The 24,407-nt window shown below is 53.3% G+C and overlaps 1 protein-coding gene across 4 annotated transcripts in view; it reads left to right on the top strand.

Moving 5' to 3' along the window:
- The first annotated feature begins 2,523 nt into the window (after window positions 1-2,523).
- LTBP2 (latent transforming growth factor beta binding protein 2) overlaps window positions 2,524-24,407 on the top strand; it is a 107,243-nt gene continuing 85,359 nt past the window's right edge. For 3 of the 4 annotated variants that reach the window (XM_047861014.1, XM_047861015.1, XM_047861013.1), the window contains exons 1-4: window positions 2,524-2,601; window positions 3,107-3,552; window positions 3,855-4,598; window positions 11,779-11,849. In XM_047861014.1, coding sequence (XP_047716970.1) covers window positions 3,542-3,552; window positions 3,855-4,598; window positions 11,779-11,849 — 826 coding nt within the window. In that variant the 5' untranslated portion in view covers window positions 2,524-2,601; window positions 3,107-3,541. Of the gene's footprint in view, window positions 2,602-3,106; window positions 3,588-3,854; window positions 4,599-11,778; window positions 11,850-24,407 lie in introns of those variants that run through there. The other variant, XM_047861017.1, reaches the window with a different exon arrangement.

Here is a 24,407-nt window from a genome sequence, read left to right as displayed (position 1 = left end):
GCCTCAGTTTCCTCCTTCGGATACGGGGGGAAATCGTAATGCCTCCTCTATTTCCTGAAACGAGCCAATTTACGTAGCACGCTTAGCACAGTGCTTGGGCCATAGTAGGCTCCATAAATTCTGGCAGCTCAAAACCAGAAAAACAAACAAAAAGCTCAAGTGTTTATGGGACTGGAGAGGCTGAAGAGCTGTAGCAACAAATCCAGTTATAGGGAGAGGAGGGACGGGCAGTGAGCGGGAGCCAGGACAGGAGGATGGCAGCGGGGTGGGGCAGAAGGAGAGTCTTCAGGGTAGATTAGCCAGGCTGCAGCCCCGGGAGACCAGGGTGGGAACTTCCAAGGACCACTTGTACTCACCAAGGAGTAGGCGGGGCGCCTAGTGGTGAGGGAAATGTGTCTGCGTGAGGGTTTTGGCTGAGGCCAGCGGTGAGAGACTGAATGGGCGGCAGACTTCCAGCAATGCAGACGAAGGAGACGGAGCAGTAATAATGACTTGGACACATGGGAGGAAAAAATAGCTCAGGGACGAAGATGACGCCAAGGTTTCTGGCCTTGGGAGGCTCGTGGGGCTGTAAGGTGAGCATCGAAGGATGAAGCGAGCTCCTGAAGGAAAGGGGCAGGTAATGGGGAGCCCAGAGTTAAAGAGTGGGGTGGATCAGGGGGCAAGGGGTGGGGATGGAGTGTGAAGCTGAGGTTTTCCCAAATCTGGGAAGGTGCAGTGTCTCAGGGAGAGCACTGAGCATTCCGGAAATTCAGATGGCATTCATCTCAAAACACAAGGCACAAGAGTCAAGGAGATCCTTAGGACCAGCCTTGGAGGAAGCCAGCACATGAACTTAGACCAGTAACTAATACCAGGAACTGAGTTTTTCTCTCTTAAAATGGATCTAGTGATACCATCCCTTAAAAAAAAAAAAAAGTTTATTTATTGATTTTGAGAGAGAAGGAGAGAGAGAGTGACCAGGGGAGGGGCAGAGAGGCAGGCAGAGAATCTCAAGCAGGTCTGTACTGTCCGCACAAAGCCCGACATGCGGCTTGATCCTACCAACCGTGAGATCGTGACCTGAGCTGAAATCAAGAGTCGGACGCTTAACCAGCTGAACCACCCAGGCGCCCTGAAACCAGCCCTTTTTACTTGATGGGACCATTGTGTCATTCGTGTACTTAGCCACCCAGTGAACACGTATTTCATGGCTGTCTATTGGAATCAAGCACTGTTCTGGGTTCTGGAGAAAGAGTGGTGAGCCACGTGGACAAGATACCTATTCCTTTATCATTGTGGCTTGGAAAATCAGACATGATTTTTTATAGGTTGTTGAACAGGATTTTTCTGTGATCTTTGAATTTCTTCTGAGGCTGCACAGCCTAGAACAATAAGGACTAAATATTCTCACATTCCAAAGAGAAGTACTGGACACCTTCCTAAAGGCAGAACAAGTTCAACAACACTTAGCCACATCCCTCGATTCCAGTCTATACATGAAAGGGATTGAAGAAAGTTGTTGAGGTAGGGAACCGCTGTATTAGTCGGCAAGGCTGAGATTTCCCCTGAGGGCACTCCTCAATGCAAACCAAGCCCCAAAAGAACCAGTCATAGAGATTGGGGGCCTCCAAGAAGAGGAGACTAACATCCTCCTTCCATGGATGCTGGCCGAGTTGCTGGAAGTCGCAAGCATTCCAGTGCCCCCAAGCACATCAAGGACATTCTGGAAGGAGCCCAACACATGTCTTCAGGATTTCAGGATGGGCATAAGTGAAGAGACTTGTGTGTATTTCTTTTGTCTGGAGAATTCTGACTGTGGAGCCTGGCTGGAGTGGCCTCTATGGCAGAGCAAGAGCAGCCAAGTCACCAGTGACTTGCTGGCATTGGCAGGCAAGTCCCACAAGAGGCAGGAAATACAGGGGTCTGTAAGAGGCTGGCCAGAGAGCGCTCTGGTACAGCAGTGCAGGATGGAGGTCCTGCAGAGAGCCTCCCAAGAGCCCACAAAGGTGCCCATGAAAGGGCAAGCGCTTGGCACCTGCCAGCCAAGGGCACCTGTCACATAGGATTTTGCCACTTTCCCTCTGACACCTCTCCCCCAACTCTGACACAAGGGAGCCACAGCAGCAAAGGAAGATTAGAAAAACAGACCATGCCCTACTCTCCCCACTACAGGATCTCCAGCCAGGGGACAGGCCCATGGGGGAGGGGAGGGGAGGAGCATTAAATTGGATGCGAAGATTGATTAAATTGGATGAGGTTTTGATTTGGATAGGACCAGACTTTTTAGTGCCTGGAAATTGGTCTTAATTGCAGAAATGAGACTGTTCTTGTGAGTGGTGGGGATGGGCAAGCCAAGGACTCTGCTTGAGATGTCATTAAAGGCGGAGAAGAGGAATTCACCGTAACATGGGTCAAGGCAGTGAGGGGAGGAAACTGTAGCTGTTTCCCGATAGTCCCTCTTCAAGGTCAGCCCATTCAATAGGTCAGTTGCACAGGCAAGCAAATAAAAAGGATACTTTCAGCTAGGCATTAGAGCAATGACCGCAAAGCAGGGTGATGTGCTGCAAGTAAGCGGGACGGCTGCTCTAGATTGGAGGCTCAGAGAGACCACTCCAGGAGGTAGGTGATATTTGAGTTGGGAGGGGAAGTGACAAAAAGCTAATTCTGTAAAACATCTTGGAGGTGAGTGTTTCAGGGAGAGGGAAGCGGGCATGAATTCCAACACCAGGTGTTGACCGACCATGCTTTGGTAGTGTGGGAAGTTATCCACTGGTGCCGTCCTGCCTGCTCTGTCACTCTTCCTCTCTGGGAAACAGGAGGCTGTAGAAAGCCACCCGGGACAGCATGGCTGCCAGGCCTTTAGACTTTGGGGCCGAGGGTCATGGTGTGAATGAGCTTACTGCGCACACCCAGGTCAATCACAGACTCATCGAATCCGCCCGCTCCCCCACCTCCAGGAAATTCCCTTGGGAAAGAGGGGCTGGGGGCCCAGAGTATGAGCTTCTGAGCTTGAAGCAGGAGGCCAGGATTTCATTCCCTTTTTGGATACACGCTGTTTCCTGCGTGACCTTATTCTAGATCCTCTATATCTATACTTTTGTTTAAAAGATGATATCTCTTCCAGGATCCGCCATCGCCGCCTCAGGCCTAGTCTGGACCCTGACGCAACAGGAAAAGGATTAAGACCTAGGAGCGAAGGCGGCCGGCAGCGGCTGCAAGGTGGCGGAGGACGCAGCCAGCTCCACTAGAGGGCGCGCGCCCCAGGCAGGGCGCGCGCCCCAGGCGACCTTCCAGCGCTCACGCGTCCTGCCGCGCGGAGGGGGAGGTGAGCTCCGTGCTCTGCCCCGCGCGGCCCCGCCCCCGCCGCAGGCTAGCCGATCCCGCAGCGGGCGCCCCCAGTGGCCGGGGCGGGAAGCGAAGGGGCCGGACGGCGGTCCCGCCGGGCCAGTCTCTTGTCACGCCGTTCTTAATACCTCTCCTGGCCTCCTTCAGACCTTCGAGGCCGCAGCCTGGGTCACCCAACCGGGAGTTTGTCCCCGAGCGCGGGGGCAGGACATAAATGCGGGACAGGTCAGCAGTTCGAGCTTGCCCAGCAAGAGAGAAAGGTGACCAGGTGCCCCCATCCCGGCAGGCGTCGTCTCCCCCGCCAGCCGTCGGGTCAGCTCTGCGCTGCCCCCAGCTCCTCACGGGTTAACCCCCCTCGCCGCCCGCTCGCGTCCCGGTGCCAAAGTGGGTGTTGCTGGAATTCCTCTCTCCCTCTCCCGTAATGAGGGGGCTGAGCTGTCCCTCCGAGGAGGGGGCATGATGTAGATAAAAGAGACGAAAAAACAAGGGGAAGTTTCCAAAAATAAAAGCGTCCGTCTCCCCTACAGAAGGCCGCAGAGACCGGGAGAAGGCGCGAAAAGTGCAGCGGCGGTGCGCACCCGGCTGGAGACGAGCGGACGCCAGGCTCGGGGCGCCCAGCCCCGGAGCGCTCACGCCGCCCAGCCCTCGCCCGGGGAAGGCTGGCTCGGAGCCCCTAGACCAGGAGTAGCGGGCCGCCGGCAGGGGAGCGGAGCGCAGGCGCCGCAAGCCCCCGGGGCTGTTCCCCGCGCTCACCGCTCTCCAGTCGCCCCCGGAGCCATGAGGCCCCCGACCACCCACCGCTGCACCGGGCGCGCCCTGCGGAACCCCTGCGGGAGCCTCCTGGCCCTCACCCTGGCTCTCTTCGTGGGCATGGGTCACGCTCAGAGGGACCTGGTGGGAAGATACGAGCCGGCTGGCAGGGAGGCGAACCGGCTGCGGCGCCCCGGGGGCAGTCACCCCGCCGCGGCTGCGGCCAAGGTGTACAGTCTGTTCCGAGAGCAGGACGCGCCCGTCCCGGGCTTGCCGCCCACGGAGCGGGCCCAACTCGGCTGGGGGAGCGCCCGGAGGCCCGCCAACGCGCTGGCCAGGAGGCCGCCCCGCGCGCAGCAGCCGCGCCGAGCCCAGCCACCTGCGCAGACCTGGAGAAGCAGTCCCCTGGGCCAGCAGCAGCCCGCAGTCCGCGCCCGGGCCGCCCCGGCTCTCCCGCGCCTCGGAACCCCGCAGCGGCCCGGGGCTGCGCCCCCAACCCCGCCGCGAGGGCGACTTACGGGGTGAGCACTGCAGAGGGAAGCACTGCAGAGGGGTCGGGGGAAGCGAGGGCGGGTCTCCGTGTGCTCATTAGTGGAGGGATGGGCAGGCGAGAGGAGAGAGGGCCCCGGGCTCGTGCCCTTGGTTCTTCTGGCCTCAGGACTGCAAGCAAACAGCACCGGGGTCCCGAAGCTGAGGCTCGGAGATCCGCCCCACTTTCGAAGAGTTGAGGGCAGAGAGAAACACCATCCTCACCCTTTCGTGCCAGCTCGCCGAGACCTGACGTTAAATCCTTTCGCAAGGCGCGGGTGCATTCGCCTGCCCTCCGCTAACTGGTGCCCGCAGACTCCCGCAGCGCTGCCGGGAACCGAAAGGGAGCCCCGAAGGGGCAGCGGGGTGGGCGTTCCAGGCGCCTGAGACCCGGGAGCGGTGGAGCGGGCTCAGAGCGCAGGTAGGTAGAGGAGGTCGGGGCTCCAGAATGCCAAGGCAGATGCATCTCCGGGAACGGAGCTGGCAGCGAAGCCTCAACTTGGCTACAAGTGTATATACAGTTGGGACGCAGGTCTGCCTGGGCCCTCGCGTGGCTGGACGTGGGAGGCGGCATGGGCTCAAGGGCACTTTGGGTTCGAAGCCTGTTCCCGCTCGAGCTGGGGTACAGTAGGTACGTGGGAGAATGGGTCTGTGTGCTCGTCTGTGCAGCTACGTGTCAGCGCTACTCGTGCAATCTACAGGACTAAGTCTCTCCCCAACCTTGCAGAGTTGCTTTTTTCCCCTCTCCCCGGGCATCCCTGCTGCCCGCTGGGGGCGCCCTCGCAGCGTCGGGAGCCTCCCAGGCAGCCCTCATCCCAACTGGGATCCTCATGGCTGAGGGGCACTGGCCTTGTCTGGGTATGACAGGTGTCTCTAGAATAGAGGGCACGGGAGCCCTGGGCAGTGAGCGGCTGGTTGGGGGCAGGATGGGGGAGGCTGGGAAGGGCTCTGGCTTTATGGCCTGGGCCCAATATACTAGCTGGTTTCAGTCCCAGTGCACAGTAAGGACACTTGTACCCTCAGTTTTATCCTGGAGGACCGTGTGCCTCATGGCATTCCACCCTGGGTTTTCCTTGGCTGCTGCACCCTTCCCACTTCAGCAGGATTGCCTCCCTTCGTTCAGATCTCTGCTCAGACAGGTCTCTGATTACTCCTGCCCCACCCTCTCTCCCTTCACTCTGCTTTACCTGTTTCTGTTTCCGCATTTATGGTTTGGTCTCCCAGCCCACACTAATGTAAATTCTATGAAAACAGAGGCTTTGTTTTGTTCATTGCTATATTACCAGTGCCTAGAACAGTGCCTGCATATAATTGATGCTCATTGAGTATCTGTTGAATGAGTGGATGAAGTCGCTGCTGCCCACGGAAGGCCCAGCTTCAAGCAGGCTGAGAGTACACCCACGCACTGCCAAGTTGCTCACACCCAGGATCAGCCAACAAGGGTTAATGGAGCACCCACGTGTTTCAGTTTTTTCCTTTCCTGATGTGTGCAAGTTGATACATGCTTCCTAAGAGCTAGTGTGCAGAGCAGGGGATAGGAGATGGCAGCCCAGTGACAAAGGCATTGTTCCTGCAGGGAAAGCAACTCAATTACTTAAAAGTTAGAGAGAGGGAGTTAGAGAGATGAACAGATATGTGCCAGTGAATGTGCTTCCTAGTAACGGAAAGTTCATGTTAAAGCATAAAGAAATGGGACAGCTATGGCTGAGGAGCTCGGAGGAGAAGGCAGCCCTGTGAGCTGCAGTCCCTGGGGGTCAATGGACAGTTTGTGGGGAAGCAGAGGGGAGGCGGCAGGAATGGGGTCCAGAGGTGTAGCAGTGCCCGAGGACAAGGCCCTTTCACTATTGGCACTGGCCTGGGGACAAGCGGGCACCCTGGTGTAGGGAAGCCATAGGAGTGATGCTGGAGCCATAGGTTGGGCGAGATCATGGGGGAACTTATTCATTGGCATTTAGGTGGAAGTTGGGGGGAAGGTAGGATAGTGCAGGGTGGGAGTGGAAGGGTGCACTATTAGAAGTTGTGAAATGAGGTGAAGATGTGAAAAGCAGATTGTCACCACAATAGAGCCGGTATATGTGCACAGGCGTGTAAGGACATGGACGGGGTGCCCCCCGTAGGCACCTATCATACACAGGCGCACACACGGTATCACAAGTTGTGTATCTGGGGGCTCGGCTTCTCCCCCAGATAGTCTTCTGCAGCTTTGATAAAGGGTGGGTTCATCTGGCAGTCCACACAACCGCTCCAAATCAGCTGGGGAGGGCTGAGTGGCAGTCTTGTCCATCTGCTTCCTCTACGCAGGCCCATTCTGGCTAATGGCTTCTGGCCAGGCTGACCTCTCTGGCAATTGCCTAGTGGGTTGCCCAGGGCCAAGGACCAAGTGCCACCTTCTGGTGGAGCTTGGAACTGCGTTACGACTTCCCGGGATTCTTTATTCTTTCAACAAGTATTTGAAAAGCCTCCTATATGCCAGGCGCTGTGCTGGATCATGGAGATAACAGCAGTGGCGGGCACAGCGCGTGTCCTCACGAAACTGGCATGTAGTGGGAATTTATTGCACACAAGGATGATTTAGTAAGCATGTGCGAGGCACAATGCTAGGTGTGTGAGATACATTGTAACCATAGCCGAAAGATCCTGCCTGCACTAATGAAATTTATGGTCTACATGGGACTTAAAAATTTTTTTTAATGTTTATTTTTGAGAGAGACAGAGCACGAGCAGGGGAAGGGCAGAGAAAGAGGGAGACACAGAATCTGAAGCAGGCTCCAGGCTCTGAGCTGTCAGCACAGAGCCCTCAGACTCACTAATGGTGAGATCATGACCTGAGCCCAAGTCTGTCGCTTAACCAACTGAGCCACCCAGGCACCCCTACAGGGGACTTTTAAAGCCATTGTCTCAAAATAAGCAGTATATCTTGAACTAGCCTCACAGCCAAACACTTTCATAATATTTTCCTTGATCTTTTCCCTCTTCTATTATTTTCCTTTGAATTTATATATTGTTAAAATAGCAGGATTTTGTATTTTATCAATTTTAAAGTATTTTATAATATGAACTTTTGTACAAACATACAAAAAGGTATTGGAAATAATATGCCTAACAATCCAGATTTTTCAAACTTTAAGATTTGGGCACATCTTGCTTCTGATTTTTTTCAGTTGAAAATTCCTCTATAAATTTGTCTCTCTCGCTCTCTCTCTCTGCCCAGAGTTAACCACTACCCTGAGTTCATTTATGATTCCAGTGTATGTTTTTACACAATTACTATGAATGCACGGCTCCGTAAAATACACAGTACTGTTTTGCATATCTTTAAACTTAGATAAGTGATACCATACTGTATTATCCTCCCACAATTTGCTTTCTCCCTTCCTCATTAGATTTTTAAGTTTAACCAGGTTAGTATATTCAGCTCACGTTTATTCAGTTTAACTGTGGTTTATTATGCCATTGTCTGAATATACAATTATCCAGCCTCCTGTTTTCGACCCTTTAGATGATTTACCTTTTTTTTTTTTTTTTTAAATTTTATTTTTGGGACAGAGAGAGACAGAGCATGAACGGGCAAGGGGCAGAGAGAGAGGGAGACACAGAATCGGAAACAGGCTCCAGGCTCTGAGCCATCAGCCCAGAGCCCGACGCGGGGCTCGAACTCACGGACCGCGAGATCGTGACCTGGCTGAAGTCGGACGCTTAACCGACTGCGCCACCCAGGCGCCCCATAGATGATTTACCTTTTTTTGCGATTGCAAATAGTGCTTGCCTCATTTTTCTACATAAATAAATTCATTTTTCGAGGACACTTTGTATCACTCTTATCGAGCCGAAAATAGTACCACTTGTCACAAAAAGAAGGTGATTGCAGGAGAATTGAAATAATGAAATGTTCTCAAAATCTAGTCAGACACCGTTATCTTAGGAAGCTCACCCCTGTGGTATGCTTCCTATTGAAAGGGGGGACTGGGAAATGTTAGGGGAAGGACCTGGCGTGGAGACCTAACCTCAGGCAGATTTTTTTTTTTCACTCATCTAATCAGGCTAGAAAGATCACTGAAAAGGGAATCTCTTGCATTGTCGAATGCTATGATTGTGGAAACCTAAAACCCCCTTTCCTACTCTGGGTGTGGCTCCCGTTATTTGGGAAACAGTGGATTAAGTGAAACAGAGAAGTATTAAATGTATACCAGGTGTCAGGCATTGTGTTAGACACAAAGAGGAATAAGAAAGACTTCTCCAGATAGTCAAGACGAAGACACATATGACCAATAACCCAAGACATCAGTTCTAAATCTTTAAAAAAATTTTTTTAATGTTTATTTATTTTTGAGAGAGAGAGAGAGATAGAGACAGAGACAGAGACAGAGCATGAGCAAGGGAGGGGCAAAGAGAGAGGGAGACACAGAATCCAAAGCAGGCTCCAGACTCTGAGCTGTCAGCACAGAGCGCCATGCGGGTCTCAAACCCACAAAACACAAGATCATGACCTGAGCAGAAGTTGGACACTCAAACGACTGAGCCACCCAGGCCCTGAGACAATCCTTTCTAAATGAATGCAGTGGATGGGGAATGGGAAAGGCTGAGTGTATATCAGGGGAGGTTCACACAAAGGAGGTAACATTCGATCTGGAAGTCTTGGAGTATGCAAAGGGTTTCAATCAGCAAAGAGAAGGAAGGCATTCTAGATAGAGAGCAGTTTAAGCAAAGGCATCAAAATGTGACCCTATGTGGTGCAATTCAGGGACAACACATTTTGCAGCCTTGGAGGATCATAGCTTTGGTTGTGGAAGGTCATGGAGACAAGGGAAGGGTGATGGGAGCAATTAGACTGCACAGGCAGGTGGGGGTCTGGCCAGCTTCATGAGAGGCCAATGGAGAGCCTTGTGAGGTTTTTAACAAAGTACCAATGTGACCACGTTGGTCCTAGGTGGAACAGCAGCTGTCCCAGGCTGTTAGCCAGATGTGTCCCCAAGGGCTGGACAATGATGCTGGATACTGAGTTGATGTGTGCTGAGAGGTGTCACCTGGAAGGTTGGGCTCAAATGACCTTCCAGGGAGTCAGAATCCCTGGGTCATATATGCCCCAGCTAGTCAAACACTTGCTCCCTCCAGCTAGCCAGAGCCTGCTGAGTGGTCATTTCCCACCTCCCTGGGCCTCTACCCAAGATTCTGATACTGGCCTAGAAGGAACTCTCAGAGTCCTCCATTGAGTACCCAAATCCCTCTTGAGTGCCCTTCCAGCCCCATTCTGGCCCCCTCTGCCTGGCAGTCTTTGATTCTGACCAGGCTTCACTGTGTTCTACCACTAGCAGGCAGGGCAGAGCTGGCCGCTGCCTCCTATACTCACCTGCAAAGCTGTCCTGAGGGCTTTGGGGGTGACAGCTGGCTCAGGGGGCCTCCTTGGGCTGGGCTCCATGCCATGACCTCCTAAGCACTTGGGCCCCTCAGTCTGTGCTGTCTGAGCTCTAACAGACCTTAGTTCTTAGGAAACTCCCAGGGGATGCAGACTGTTTCCTTTCAAAGACCCCTAGGCCCCTGTGAGGACTTGTCACTTACGAGTGACTTACAAATGGGTGGGCAAAATATCCACCCCTTCCACCGGCGTGCACACTCAGAAAGCCTGGGTATGAGGACCAGCCCCTTCCCCAGAACCCAGTGACTTGGGCCCTGATGGGGAGGAGGTTCTCATAGAGCCAGGAAGCTGCTGAAGGCAGCGGTCCAGAGAGGCTACAAGGTGGCCAGAATGGCACAGCTTTTGGCTGGGAGGATATTCTGGGAGCTCCCTGGGAGGCAGTTCCCCACAACTTTGGGCCAAAGGGCTAGAAACGGGCTTCAGCTTTTCCAAGCTGCAGGAATTTATTTTGAATGTTTTGTAAGACTGAAAAAACCACACAAGCTTTGGGGTCCGTTGAAATGTCAAATAAATTCATGAGCGAGACCAGATGCTTACTCCCCTGGCCACAGAGGTCACAGGAACAGGCCCCCTTCTCTGTCCTTCACCCTGATTCTCCAGCTCGTGCTCTGCTGCCCCACTCATCCTGTTTCAGTGAGTGCTCAGTAGACCATTTCTGATGCCAGTAATGGGGCCCATGAAGCCAGGGCCAAGGCCCTCAGAAGCCTTCTCCAGGAAGAGTCCTTCTAGAGAAGTCACCCAGGTCTGGGCATTTGAGTCTTCAGACGAAGAGTGGGGGCTAGTGAAACCTGCTGGGGCTACAGGGGTCTGATCACACACCTGAAAGCAGTGTGCGAGTGAGCTGGGTAACTGCCCCAGCGATCAGTATAGACCAGCATCTCCTGCGGATGCCCTCGGTGCCAGAACCAAGGAGTAGCTGGGGAAGGACTATCCCCCATGGAGTAAGTTCTATCAGCCTGCCCAAAGAAAAAGTGTGCTCGCTATGCAGAGGCAGCTTAACCCAAGTACACAGTTTCATCTTCTTACCAGCTCACCACCTCAAGCCCCTCCTCGATAGAAATTCTATAACCCCAGGTCCCCCTGTCCCCACTGCACACCCACTGGCCTGCCAGGGGCAGGCTTCTCCCCGTGTGCATGTGTGGGCAGGTGACGCATATGTAGGTCCTTAGGACTGTTTTACATGTGTTTTCCAGCTTCCCCTACATGGTCAGCATTTGTTGGGCAAAGGACCATGGTGTTTCGTTTTGGTGAGAGGCAGTGTGGGGTCGGAGCATGACTTAGAGACGGGCCAACTCAAGTTTGCATTTGGCTTTGGCACTTACTCATTGTTTAGCCTCGGCAAGTGACTGAACCTTTCTGAACTTGCTTTTTTCATCATCTGCATGATCACTCATTATTGTCCCAGGAGAGTGACTTCTTTGTGTTAGGTACTGTATCTCTCTCTCTCCCTCTCCCTCTCTCTCGTTTAATCATGACAACAACCCAGTTAGGCAGGTATTATTATGTCCATCATCCTGATGGAGGGAGTGGAGTTTCTCAAGATCACTCAGAGAATGGCAGTCAGGAATCAGTGTTAGATCTGCAGGATGTCAAAGTGCTTACCCCTGGGCTATGTGGACTCCCCAGAGAAGGGGGACAGTGTGGCCAGCCTGGCAGTGTTCCCCCAGGCCCTGCCAGTAGAGGGCGGGACCACCAAAGCAGCTCTGTGAATAGTACCACTCTGAGCACCCTGTGCTGATCCTGTTTTGCTGATCCGGCAGGAGGAATGTCTGCGGGGGACAGTGCTGCCCGGGATGGACGACGGCGAACAGCACCAACCACTGTATCAAACGTGAGTGCCTCCGCCGCATTCACCCTTCTCCCCCCTCTCTCCCTGGAGGTTGGCCAGGCCAGGAGCCTATGGTGGAAGGGAGGAGATTTTAAAAAGGCCTCCAGCTGGAACAACTTCTCGGAGAAAATCCCCCGATTATGTTTTTTAAAGCTTCCTGCATTCCCTTCCTGCTGCCCCACTGTGTCGGTGCCCCACTTGCCCCGTCCACGGGGTCCCTTAGGTGCCCACATGCCCCTGTAGTCTGCAAAACATGCCTGGCCCCAGAGTCTCCGCGTCCCACATTTCTAGGGGCACCATGCACATTGTGTGCCATGGGACTCCACCCTGCCATGGCCCCTGGCCCTGCTGGTCCTGGCCTCTGTCAGGCGTCTGCCAGGATGAGGCTGTCAGATGAGGCTCTGATCCCACGTCTGGAGAGCCTTTTGAGACTGCTCTGAAGCTGGCAGGCTGGCCCCGATGAGAGAAAAGACAGAAGAGTCATCTTAGTTACATGGAAACCAGGGAGCCAGGCAGAAAGAGCCAGGGGTCCATGCCTAAGCCTCTTGGAGAGGCTTCGTGGTGTAGAGGCAGTGACGACAAGAGCCAATCCCTACACAGGACTCGCTTTGTGCAAGCTACACTTTATATGGCCAGGGGGGCAGGGAGTACTCCTCTCCATTTGGCAAATAAGGAAACTGAGGCACAAGCAGGTCACAAGCAGGTTCCGGGTCACGTGGCCTGGAAATGGCAGGGTTTGAGCTCAAGTGACCTGACTCCGGGGGGTCCCTCTTCTTAATCCCTGGACCCTGCTGCCAGATGTCTTATCTTACCTTATCTTTGTGGGCCTCACTTTCTACACCTGTGAACTGGGATCACTACTGCTATTCCTACTGGCTAAGAGCTGAGCATTCACTGTGTGCCTAACACTGTGCTAAGCCCTTCACGTACATCATCAAGACTCTCGATAATCCTGTAAAGTGGGTATTTACTGACCATTCCCACTTACGGGCAAGGAGGCTGAGTCTTGGGTTGATTAGGAAACATGGCCAAGGTTACACGACTCCAAGCACTAGATCTGGGGCTGGATCCAGGCATTTTGACTTTAGAACCCCATACTCTTCTCTGTGGGGGGTTGTGTGGGGCTCCCGACACCAGCTGAGGCCGGGCCTTCTGGATTTGGAATCCTCACAGGTGAAAACATATGGGGGCTCCAGAGAGCCCCTTGGATCTTTCTCCTTCACACCCCAGGGCTCCTCGTGAGCACTCATCAGCTCCCAGGGAGCCTCACTTGTCTCTTCCTGCCACTACCTTCTCCCAGGCCCTAAGCCTGGATACAGAGATTCATTCTCAGCAGAACCCCTTCCTGCCCAATGACAAGCCCCAGGCCCTTTTCAGCGTGAGGGTTTCACAGCTAATGGTCTGGGTATTTGACCAAACCTGTGGCGTTCCCAGCCCCGATGGATGCCCTCATCTCTCCCGAGATGGGGATGACAGGGGACAAAATGGGCATGCATCTGTTTCTGTGGGGATGGACCTACTGGCTCCCCAAGCTCCTGGTTCTGCTTCAAACTCCATGGCCCTGACCCTCTCCTAGCCTGACAGCAAAGCTCAGGCAGAAGCTTGGGTCTCTCTAAGGGTCTCCAGATAGACCAAAACCCCAAGCTCAAAAACAAACAGCAAAGCAGAACTTTCACCTGAAAATTCTTTCCTTTTCAGGGAGCCTGGATTAGTGGGGCTCTCAGAGGACAGGCCCTCTGTGGCTGGTGGCAGAGTTGGGGGAAAGACACTTTTCCTTCAGAACTGTAAGATGAAGTCGTTATGCCTCGGGTGGCTTGCGTAAGGTCACAGGCTCACTGGGGGAGGATCTGAGCCTCAACAGCAGCCACACTGCTGGGCAGAGGAGACAAGGGATGTGGGTAGCCAGGTGCCTTTATGCTCAGCAGAAGATTTGGAGTTAGAAGCTAGGGCCTGGGCACTGGTATATTTTTAAAACAACCCTAGGGCAATTCTCACCAGGGCTGAAGACCACTGAACAGAGTTTAGTCAGTCAGAGGAAGATTTGCCTTGGGGGCCCTAACTCAAATCTGGGATGTTCCCATGACTCCTCTGGGATCTTACTGAAGTACAGATTCTGACTCAGCAGGTCTGGGGAAGGGGCTGGAGAGTCTGAGTTTCTAGCAAGCTCCCAGGTGCTGCTGGTGGTTCAGGGACCACACTTTGAATATCAGGGCCTTGGGGCCCTCTGGAGGACTGGAGAGGGATTCGGGATTGGGGATGGGGAGGAGGGTTGATATGTTCTAGGGAGCTCGGCAGAGAGTGTTGTTGAGAGTTGAGTCGAAGCTGGAGCGGGGTGGCTTTCAGAGGGGGTGCGCTTCTCATCAGCTACCTGAGGGGTCTGGGCATGGGCCTCGCTCGGGCCCTCCAGCCCTGGAGGTTCTCAGTTTCCTAGCTTGTTCATGATTTTCCAGCGTCAGTCTCTGCCCAGCTGGAGTGTTGACGCTGGAAACTCAAAAGTTGGGGGAGTCTGCAGATTGTCAGACCCAACACGCGTGCGTGCAGTTGTCCCCAGCCGGGGGATGCGCCGGCATGCTGACAAATCCCCAGTCCACCCTGGGAGTCCTCAGCCCCCGTATTTCTCTCCGGGTCCCCTCGCCCTGCTGTTCCCCTGGTCATCCCCCCTCGACCCCGGCACGCAGCTGGCAGCTCTCCTGGAGGAATCGCCAGGGGGCCTTTCCCAACTGGAGGTTGGCTTGCCCACCGAAGGTCTGTGTGCTGGTTAGCTGGGCCTTGTACTGTTTGCTTGTTGCTGTTTTGCTGCTAAAGAGCCTAACGAGAACCACGTGGGCGGTGGGGTGTTGGCTCTGTAGAATGTGGGGCTCTTGGCACCACACCCTGTCAGCTGGCTCTCTCCTGCCTCCCCCTGTTGGTTAGTATCTTCCTCTCCCTTCCCCACAGCTGCCCTCCTGGCTGGAGCCAAGGGTACCAATGCCGGAGAATGCTCGGGACTCTTCCCTAGCACTTTCACACATGTGGGGTGCCTCCTTGGCCAGTGGGAGAGGGAGGCGGACGAGGAGGACTTCCCTCACTTCCAAGAATGAAGTCTAGTCCCAGGACCCTATGGAGACTCAGTCTGTCCCCCGGTCTCTCCCAGATATCTGTGGGTCCAACCCACTGCCCATGCACAGGGAGGGATGGCCCTTGCCCGCTGGGCCACACCCTGGTCCCCTCTCACCTCCTCTCGCAGAATCCTCGGTGGCTGTGACATACCAGTCCAGCCACCCGGCCCCTTCCTTCCTCCCTGTCCGGTGTCTGGACCTCAGGGAGCCACTGCGTCTGCAGGCAGCCATTGTTCGAATCCCAGCTCCTCACTCCACCTTGGCAGGGTCGAGAGTTGGGCTCTAATCTCTTCTTCTGCTCTTGGTCTCTGCCTTCCCGTTTGTGGCTTTGCCAGCTCTGCCCCAGGATTTATGTGTTTATGTATTTGTGGAGGCAGCTGACGGGGGCCTGCCTGAAGTCCTTCCTGAGGGGAAGCACCGTAGAGTGTGGGCTGACTGGATCCTGTTTATAGTTGGGGCATTTGGAAGACTGTCCAGCCTTTCCAAACTGGCTCACCCCCATCACCACCCCAACACACTCACAAGCTTTGGGGGCTTCTGAAGGCTCATGCGGGGAAAGAAGCTTTGAAGAATTCTTTGATTTCTCATTTTCTCAGCCTAGATGCACAGAGGCTGGGACTCTTCTGGGGAGGGCAGAAGGAGTCCCTGTAGCTGTTGAGGGGGCTAGGTGGGTTACCCCACCGTCACCACCACCAAGCAGTAAGGTTCAAGGTTGAAAACGTGTGCTTTGGATTCTGGTGCCAAATCCAAGGAGTCGTGGATTTGAATCCCGGCCCTGCGTCTTCAGGCAAGTGACTGGCCCTCTTCTACCATAAAGCCTCATCTATAAAATGGGTGCAACCATCTCTTTGAGGATTAACAATAATAACAGTCTGTAGCTATTACCTTCGAAGGACTTTATGTTGTTCGTTTTTAATCCTCACAATCCTATAAGTTCGATTTGATCTTTCTGTCCATTTACAAATGAGGCTAACTGTTCCCCTAAGCCATGCACCTAGGAATCGGCAGGGCCTGGCTGTGAATCCAGGTAGTCTGGCTCTGGAGGGACAGGACTCTTGGTCCTGATAAATGACAAGTCTGTGCAGAGAGCCTGGCACTTGGTAAGTTTGGCTGTCATTTTAATCCACATCCAGGAGATTGTGCTGACTCCCTGGGTTTAAATGCAAGCTCTGCCACTGAGCTATGTGACCGTGGGTGAGATGCGTAAGCTCTCTGTGCCTCAGTTTCCTCACCTGTAAAATGCGACTAATAGTAGTCCCTGCCTCACAGAGTTGTAAGAGACAAATGAGATAACTCAGGTTAAACGTTTAGCTCAAGGCCTGGCATGTTCCCTGTGCTCCGTGCATGTTTGGCCTTGATGTCGGGAGAAGGGATTGTGTCTCGAGGCCCTCGGCATGCAGCACAGTGGCAGGTGCTCATTGGACATGATATAAAAAGGCACAGTAAGCATGTACTAAATAATACAGGGCCCATCCCAGGATTGTGCTGCCTGCTCTCAGCCTCAGTTTTTCCACGTGCCAAACAGGGATAAGAATGGCACCCGTAGTAGTTATAAGAATGAAGAGGAGTGGCACGTGTAAAGAAGTTAGCCCAGGGCCTCACAATGGTAAATGCCGAACAAACATTAGGGGAAGGAGTCACAGCACGGGTGGGATCTTCACTGACTGGTTAGGAACTTCCAGGAGCCAGTTTTGAGCCTCTGTGTGGCTTGTCTCTGGAAGAACCATCCTCTGAGACTCAGTAGTTGGCGGGGAGTGGAGGAGAGCAAGGTGAGAAGTGGCCAAGGGGAATAATCGCACAACTTCAGTGGAGACCCAACTAACATGAAGGTACAATCAATCCTAGCAAGAGACCGTCTTCTCTCCCCCTGAGCATATACGGGTACCTTAGGTTTTCCTGGTGGGCAGGTATGTGCCCCCAAGGCTCTTTGCTCAAAGAAGTATTTAGGAGATGTTCTTACCCAGGGATCATGAAGCCAGGTGTTGTGTCCTGTTGATATCAGTGAAGTGTCTACCTGGTCCACGTGTGGTAAAGGACCGAGTAGGTGAAGGATCACATGGGTGGCCTGGTAGCTTCCTTCTCCCATCCCCAGCTGCCTCTTCTCACCTCCTTGGCTGGAGTCTCCTTTTCTTTTTCTTTTTCTTTTTTTTATTAAAAAATTTTTTTTAATGTTTATGTATTTTAGAGAGAGAGAGAGAGACAGAGGGCGAGTGGGGGCAGGATGGAGAGAGAGGGAGACATAGAACCGGAAGCAGGCTCCAGGCTCTGGGCTGTCAGCACAGAGCCTGACACAGGTCTCGAACCCACAAGCTGTAGGATCATGACCTAGGTGGAAGTTGGACGCCCAACTGACTGAGCCAGCCAGGCGCCCATCTTAATGCTGGGATTCCCCAAGACTTCCCACGGATCTTCGAAATCGCCCCCGCAAAGAGGGAGCCCATGGGAGCCAACCCAAACATTAGTCGTCCCCCATTATTGAGCCCTAGTAGGCACTCTTAACTGTCAACAAACACACAACAATAATAGCAGCCATGCTCTGTTATAGCCAGGGACCACACTAAACATTTCACCCCCTTGACCCTGTGAGTGGTCATCGTGTGTTCTCTGCTGTGCTCCCTCTTCTGTCCCTGGCTGTGGCTTGTGGCCTCTACCCAGTGACTAAACATTGGGTTCCCCAGGACTGAGGCCTGGGTCCCCTTCCTTCTCGCTGTACCGCTCCTAGAATGATCTCACGTATCCCCATGGATGGAAGCATTATCTCTGGGCTGACGACGCCCAGATTTATATAGACGTCTTCAGCCAGACCTCTTTTCTGACCTCCAGACTCCTGCGTCGTGATGCCTACTCAGCATCTGTTCTTGATATTCTCCAGACATCCCCACCCTCAACTGGTCCAAAAGGAGCTCACTCCCTCTGCCAGCTCTCCTGCCCAGGTGTTACCCACCCTGTTTAAAGCCATCCACATCTACCTGAATGCTCGAGTCAGATACCTGGGGGCCATCCGGGACACCCCTCACTGAGCCCTCTTTGTTTCACTTCCTAAATCCCTCGGGGGCCTGTCTGCTTCTCCCTGCTGCCCCTGCTGCCTCTCCGGTCTAAGGAGCCAGTATGGGCTCCCGGGGGGACTGCTGCAGCCTGCTGGCTGCTCTCCCCACTCTCTGGGTCTTTCTCCATAAACCGTATCATAACACATCTCTGTTCACTCCTTCCTGCCGCGGTGTACCCAGCCTCGTCTCCCAGAACTCCCCCGGCTCACCGAATCCAGCCTGGGTTCCTGGAAGACACATCCTCCAGGCTGTTGCACATGCTGCTCTGTTTGCTTTTCCTTCTCTCTCTATGCAGCCAGCTCCTTGTCATCTTTCCTGTCTCTGTTTCAAGTGTCTCTCCTCAGAGGAGCTCCCCTAACCCTTCCGCCAGGGCTTGCCCACACCAGCCTTGTTATTCTGGATCCTAGCCCCCTTGACTTTTTCCCCTCCATGACTCATACCTTGATTTGGGTTTTCCTATTTATGTGTTTACTTGTTTTGACTCTCTAAGTTGGACGCTCCATGAAGGAAAGGACAGTGTCTGTCCTGCTTGCCATCCTAGGTAAAGAGCAAATGTTGGATGCGTGACCATTTTCTAGATGACACTGAGGCTCACAGAGGTGAGCTAAAGTCCCACAGAATCTGAACACAGGTCTCTGACTGCAAGGTTGTTCTCCCCTCCATGCTTCTGCCGTGGCCTTGGCTGAATTGTAAGCAGGAGTGGTGTATTCCCCGCCTCCTAATCTTCCTGGGTCCTGGGCAGGGATCTGGTGCTCTTGGAGAACAGTGTGGTGGGCTTCATGTCAACCACAGAACTCTCTTCCATGCCCCGAAGCTACTCCCCTGGAAAAGGCTGGTCCCTGGGCTCATCCCTGTTGGAGGCTGTCCTGGGGCCCCATCCCATCCTTCTCTCCTCTCCAGAGGCCCCTCTGGCACTGACACCTCCAAACCCTGCCTGTTCTCAGACAAGGCCCCGGGGCTGCAGGGATAGTGGGGTAACTCTTCTGCTTTGGCGCAGGAGCTGGAGACAAACCCAGGCCTGAGCCCTGGGCCGTGAGCCCTGCCCAGTGGTCTCCCTCCTCATGCCTGCTGGAGCCAGTGGGAATTGGGCCTGCTCTCTGCCCTTGGCCTCCTGCCCCTGACTGGCCCAGCGTTGTGGCATTTGTTAATGCAATTAGCAGGGCGGTCCATGCCGAGGGGCTGGGGGCCAAGGTCTGACTCACACCTCCCCTTCCTCCCCTCTGGCCGCCAAACGGTAGAGGCCCGCTTGGCCTGCCAGACGGCGTCTGCAGAGAGCACACGAGGGGCCAAGAACGGCATCTTTCTCTCATTAGAGGCTTTTATGTGAACACAACTGCTATTTTGGAGCCGGGTGCTTGGCTGGCCCCTGAGCCCCAGTGCTGTTTCCAGCCGTCCCGAGAACAGCTGCGGCGGGAGCCGGGCAAGTCCTTGAGGACCTGACTTTTCCCACAGCCTGGGGTCTCAGGGCCCAGATTGGGGCCCGGAGACACAGCCGCCAGGCAGAGCTCGGGTATGGACGGGGCCTAGGTGGACTCTGAAGTCGTCTGGGGACCCGATGGGGATTTCCTTGCCTCAGAGATCTCTGACAATCAAGGTCCCTTTCTGTGGAAAGCAAAGGTCAAGGCTATGGAGAAACTGCTCAAGCCGTAGTGGACACCCCACCCCCTGTAAGAGAATTCCAGGGCCAATCAAAACCTCTGGGTGAGGGCCTAAGTTGGGGCACCCAGGGCAGGGCTGAGATAAACACTGAGGGTGGGGAGGAGACTGTCCTGTCTGCAAGGCCTCTGGATGTAGAAGGGGACAGGGCCCTGTCGTGAGGGAGGGATCGGTAATTTAGTGGGTAGGTTCTTTGTGTCCCACTGACACGGATTTTAGGGAAAATGGAGGTTTAATCTGGGGAGCAACTGAGCTTCAGGTGAGGGGGTGCTGGGCCCAGAGTCTGACCTGCAGCCAAGGCTCATCTCCCAGACAAGAGGCACCAGAACTGTGGCTTCTGTGACTGAGGAACCGAATTTTACATTTTATTTGATTTTAATCAATTTCGTGTTAAATACCCTCATACAGCTTGTGGCTGCAGCATTAGACTGTTGCGTCGCACAGCTGTAGAGAGTGCAGTGCCCCTCCACACCCACGATCTCTCTTGAGACTCACATGACTCTTTGAGGCAGGAATTATCAGCCCCCTTTTATAGAAGAGATCACTGAGGCACCGGTTGAGGCATCTCGCTGAGATGAGACGAGTCCAAGGTCACAGAGCAGGGATGTGGCTGAGCCGGGGTCAAACCAAACCCTTCTGACTCCCAGCCGCATGTTCTTTCTGCTACCAAGTAGCTGATCAGAGGCTCAGAGCAGGAGTAAGGCCACACGGCGAGAGCTATTTCCAGAATCCCCCCGGGCCTGCCCATTCTGAGTTTGGTCTCCTCCCAGAGGCAGGGGTTTGTGTGGAAAATCTGAGCAAACCTCAGCTCGACTGTTCTGGAGCGGAGTGAAGGGAGAAGGGGCACAGCCAGAAGATGGGGGTTGGAGGGAACGATGCCTCCTATTTCTTACTTTCAAAGCAATTTCAGGAGTTTTCTTTTTATTCCCCTCTCTTTCGGCATCCTGCTAACTGCACAGAGCTGAACTCCCAAAGTTGAAACTTTCCACATGTCCAATCCTCAGTGAGGAAGAGAGTGCCAGGAGAGTGTGGAAAAGCAAGGGTTCAGGAGAAGCCCAAATTATGAATGGCTAAGGACTGGCATTGGGGAGTAAGCACCGGGGAGGCTGAAACAGCCTTGCTTGCTGGTTGTCTGAGGAAGCTGGCTTCTGGGTGGGGGGTGGGGGGTGCTGGCTGTGCCCTTCCTGGCATCGTGATTGACAACCTTTTTACCAATAATCAGTGAATATTCACAAAAGCCATGTACCCCATCCTGGTTAATTTCTCAAGTATAAAGCATGATCTCTGCTCCTGTGGAAAAGTGGGAGAGAGGAGGCTCCAAGAACAAAACATAAAGACTTCCCGGCTGGCCATAGCTGGGAGTTTTCTCTCCTAAAATTCTCGCAACACTGCATGGAGCTGCCTGCCCCGGGGCCCTTGGCATTTCCTTTTCTGCTTTATGCAGCAGGCCCTGCCATCGGCCGGCCGTTCTGACAGGGATGATTTCCTCTCTGATCCTTCAGCTTTGAAACCTGTGTTCATTTGACAGGAACGTTTTGCTTCAGTCTCCTTTCAACAAAAGGACACATGACCACTCTTGCCGAAGGGTCCCAAACTTCTGGATTTCATGCACCAGTAAAATATCCGAAAACCTCATAGGTACCGAAGTACAGTAGCCAACTTTTCATTTTGCCACGTGAGGATGTTAGAAATACAAACTACCACTTGCCATCACTTTTAATTTAAAAAGAACATCTAGGGGTACCTCTGGGGTGGCTCAGTTGGTTGAGCGTCCGACTTCAGCTCAGGTCACGATTGCCCAGTTGGTGAGTTCGAGCCCCACATCGGGCTCTCTGCTGTCAGCCTGTCAGTGCAGAGCCCGCTTCAAATCTTCTGTGCCCCTCTCTCTGCCCCTTCCTCTGCTTGCGCTCTCTCAAAAATAAACAAACATTTGGGGCGCCTGGGTGGCGCAGTCGGTTAAGCGTCCGACTTCAGCCAGGTCACGATCTCGCAGTCCGTGAGTTCGAGCCCCGCGTCAGGTTCTGGGCCGATGGCTCAGAACCTGGAGCCTGTTTCCGATTCTGTGTCTCCCTCTCTCTCGGCCCCTCCCCCGTTCATGCTCTGTCTCTCTCTGTCCCCAAAATAAATAAACGTTGAAAAAAAAATTAAAAAAAAAAAATAAACAAACATTTAAAAAATAAATAAATTAAAGGGGCTCCTGGGTGGCTCAGTCGGTTAAGCATCTGACTTCGGTTCAGGTCACGATTTCACAGTTCGTGGGTTCGAGCCCCACGTCGAGCTCTGTGCTGACAGCTCAGAGCCTGGGGCCTGCTTCAGATTCTGTGTCTCCCCCTCTCTCTGCCCCTCCCCCGCTTGCACTCTGAGAAATAAAATGAAAACATTAATAAAAAATTTTTTTAATAAATATATAAATAATAGAGTACCAAAAAAAAAAAAAAAAAAAGAAGAAGGAAAGACATTATCTCAAAATAAAAGACACTTTTTAAATGGGAAAACAGCATTACAAGAAAACTCGGGGCACCTTTTTTATTTTCTTTATTTTATGGCAGACCAGTAAAAACGGTCATAAGAATGTGCCCTTGACAGATGGGCACTAGGAACCACCACTTTGAACCATTTGGGGGTGACTTTGGGGGTAGTGGAGACAGAAGAGAGGAGTTTCAGCTCCAGTCCCATAAGGCAATGCCCCGCTCAGAACAGAAGCGTGACCCCTTTAGTGAGGAGGTCAGGTAGTTCCCTGCATCTTGCTGAAACATGTAAAACAACTCAAGAGAGGGTGCAGATGGTGTCAGTGAGAGGTGGCTCAAAACCTCCAAAACCCTGACCCCTGGCAAATCTGGGCCTCTGTGCAGTTTCGTAAATGGTTGATCCAGAGAGGTTATCTTCCCCAGCAGGTTTTTTTCTGCCAACCAACCTGGCTGGCTTGGAAGCCTTTTAGAACTTTCACTTACCATGGTATTCCATCCATCCATCCATAAGTGCTGTTTTTATGGTTTCCCTCAACCACCCATTTTCAATAAGCTGTTCATTGTACCAGCCGAGGTTGGCCAACCCTGGTCCTCAGTGAGGACCTAACGCCCTGCATGGCAAGGGGCTTCTGTGGTTGTGAGAACCCACCCTTGGGCAGAGCTTCCTCCACGCAGGAACCAGCTTTGTTGTCTTTGTGCCCCCCCCCGCCCCGACCCCCGGCAGCCAGTCTGGCCAAGGGAGGGTGCCCACCAATTGTTGATGGAATAGAGTAGCAAATAAGGCAGAACCAGAAGTGAGTGAATCAAAATAAAAGTGAGACAGGGAGGCCTGCAGGATTTCAGGTCTGGGGTTTGTAGGGTGTGAAAGATCTTATTATTAAAGTCAAGGATGGGCCATCCTGGGGCCCAAGAGGAGAAGGACAGAAGCCAGACTGGTTTTGAAAAGCTGTCTTAAGGCAAGGACTGCCCACTCAGAGGTGGAAGGGAGACTGGGATTGGGAGAGGCTGTGTGACACTCCGCTCACCCAGGCCAGGCTTTGGTCACAGCCGGCAGGGAGATGCCTAGTCTCAGAGACTAGGCGCCCTGCGGTGTTCATGGGAAAACACTCAGGCCTTCCCTTTTTACTTCCTCTCAAAACTAAAGCAGGGCCAAGACCTGCCCTGGACAAACCTGCTTCCGCAGTGTTCACTGACCTTGGTTTGGCTGCCTGGCTGGTCTCTGGGGTGGTGGTGACGGGGCCTGGTGGGTGGTCAGCTGGGGGCCAAGTCCCCAGAGTGGCAGCCAGGAGATAGGCCCAAATCTTGCCACTGTGGCAGTGTGTGTTTGGGGAAGTGCTCAGGGTCAATCTTCTGACATGGTCTGTTTATCTGGAGGCCAGGGGCCTGCCAGGAAGTGATGCTGAGGCACTCAGGAAGTGCTCTGGCAACAGGATTCAGCTCATGGTGGGAATCCTGAAGTAAGACCTGTATTTCCCCACTCTCTCCTGAGTAGGCAGATTGCCCTTGACCGACATGATGCCCGATCAACACATCCTTTGTGTCTCTGAGCAGCACCACCTCCTCCAGGAAGCCTTCCGTGACTTTCCCTTCTCCTTGCCTCAGCCTGGGTTCGAGGATCTGGCTGACATTTATCACATGACCTATCTCCTGGCTTCCATATGAGACAATACACTTCATGCATGACAGATTGGTTCTTTCTGCCATAGGCCTCGCACCTAGTGAGCCCTCTATGAATGTTCACTGAATGAATGCATGAACTGGTAAACATGGTCCATCATCATCTAAGATTTACTGTGTGGGCTCTGGAGAGGGACAGGGTCCTGAAGTCTCCACCACCTGCAAAGGTGCATTCGGTGGCTGACTTGAAGCCACCAGATCCCTTCATTTCATCAGCAGCTCCAGGTAGAGGTTCAGAAATGGTAGGGAGGAAGGACCGTACCAGCCCCACTGGAAAGCAGTGGGGAGGAAAGAGCCTGGGCTTTGCAGTCAAACAGACCTGGATTCGAATCCTAGATCTACCACTGACTAGCTGGGTGGCCTCGGGCAAGTTTTTACCCTCTCTGAGCTTGAGGCCTTATTTGTAAAATGAGAAGCATAATCGCCCTTGCTGCAAAGGATTGTTGTTAGGGTTAAATGAGATAGTACATGCGAAGTACTGTGCCTGGCACAGTGTAAACACTCAATAGATAGTAGCTGCCTTAAGAAAAAATAATCTGTCATCGGTGCGCGTATACTAGGGCTAAGGATGCAAAGAGGTGTCAGGGACAGTCACAGGAGCTGATCACAGGAATC

Source organism: Prionailurus viverrinus, chromosome B3 (assembly GCF_022837055.1).
Source record: "Prionailurus viverrinus isolate Anna chromosome B3, UM_Priviv_1.0, whole genome shotgun sequence".
Lineage (NCBI taxonomy): Eukaryota > Metazoa > Chordata > Mammalia > Carnivora > Felidae > Prionailurus > Prionailurus viverrinus.
This window is presented reverse-complemented; position numbering and strand designations above follow the sequence as displayed.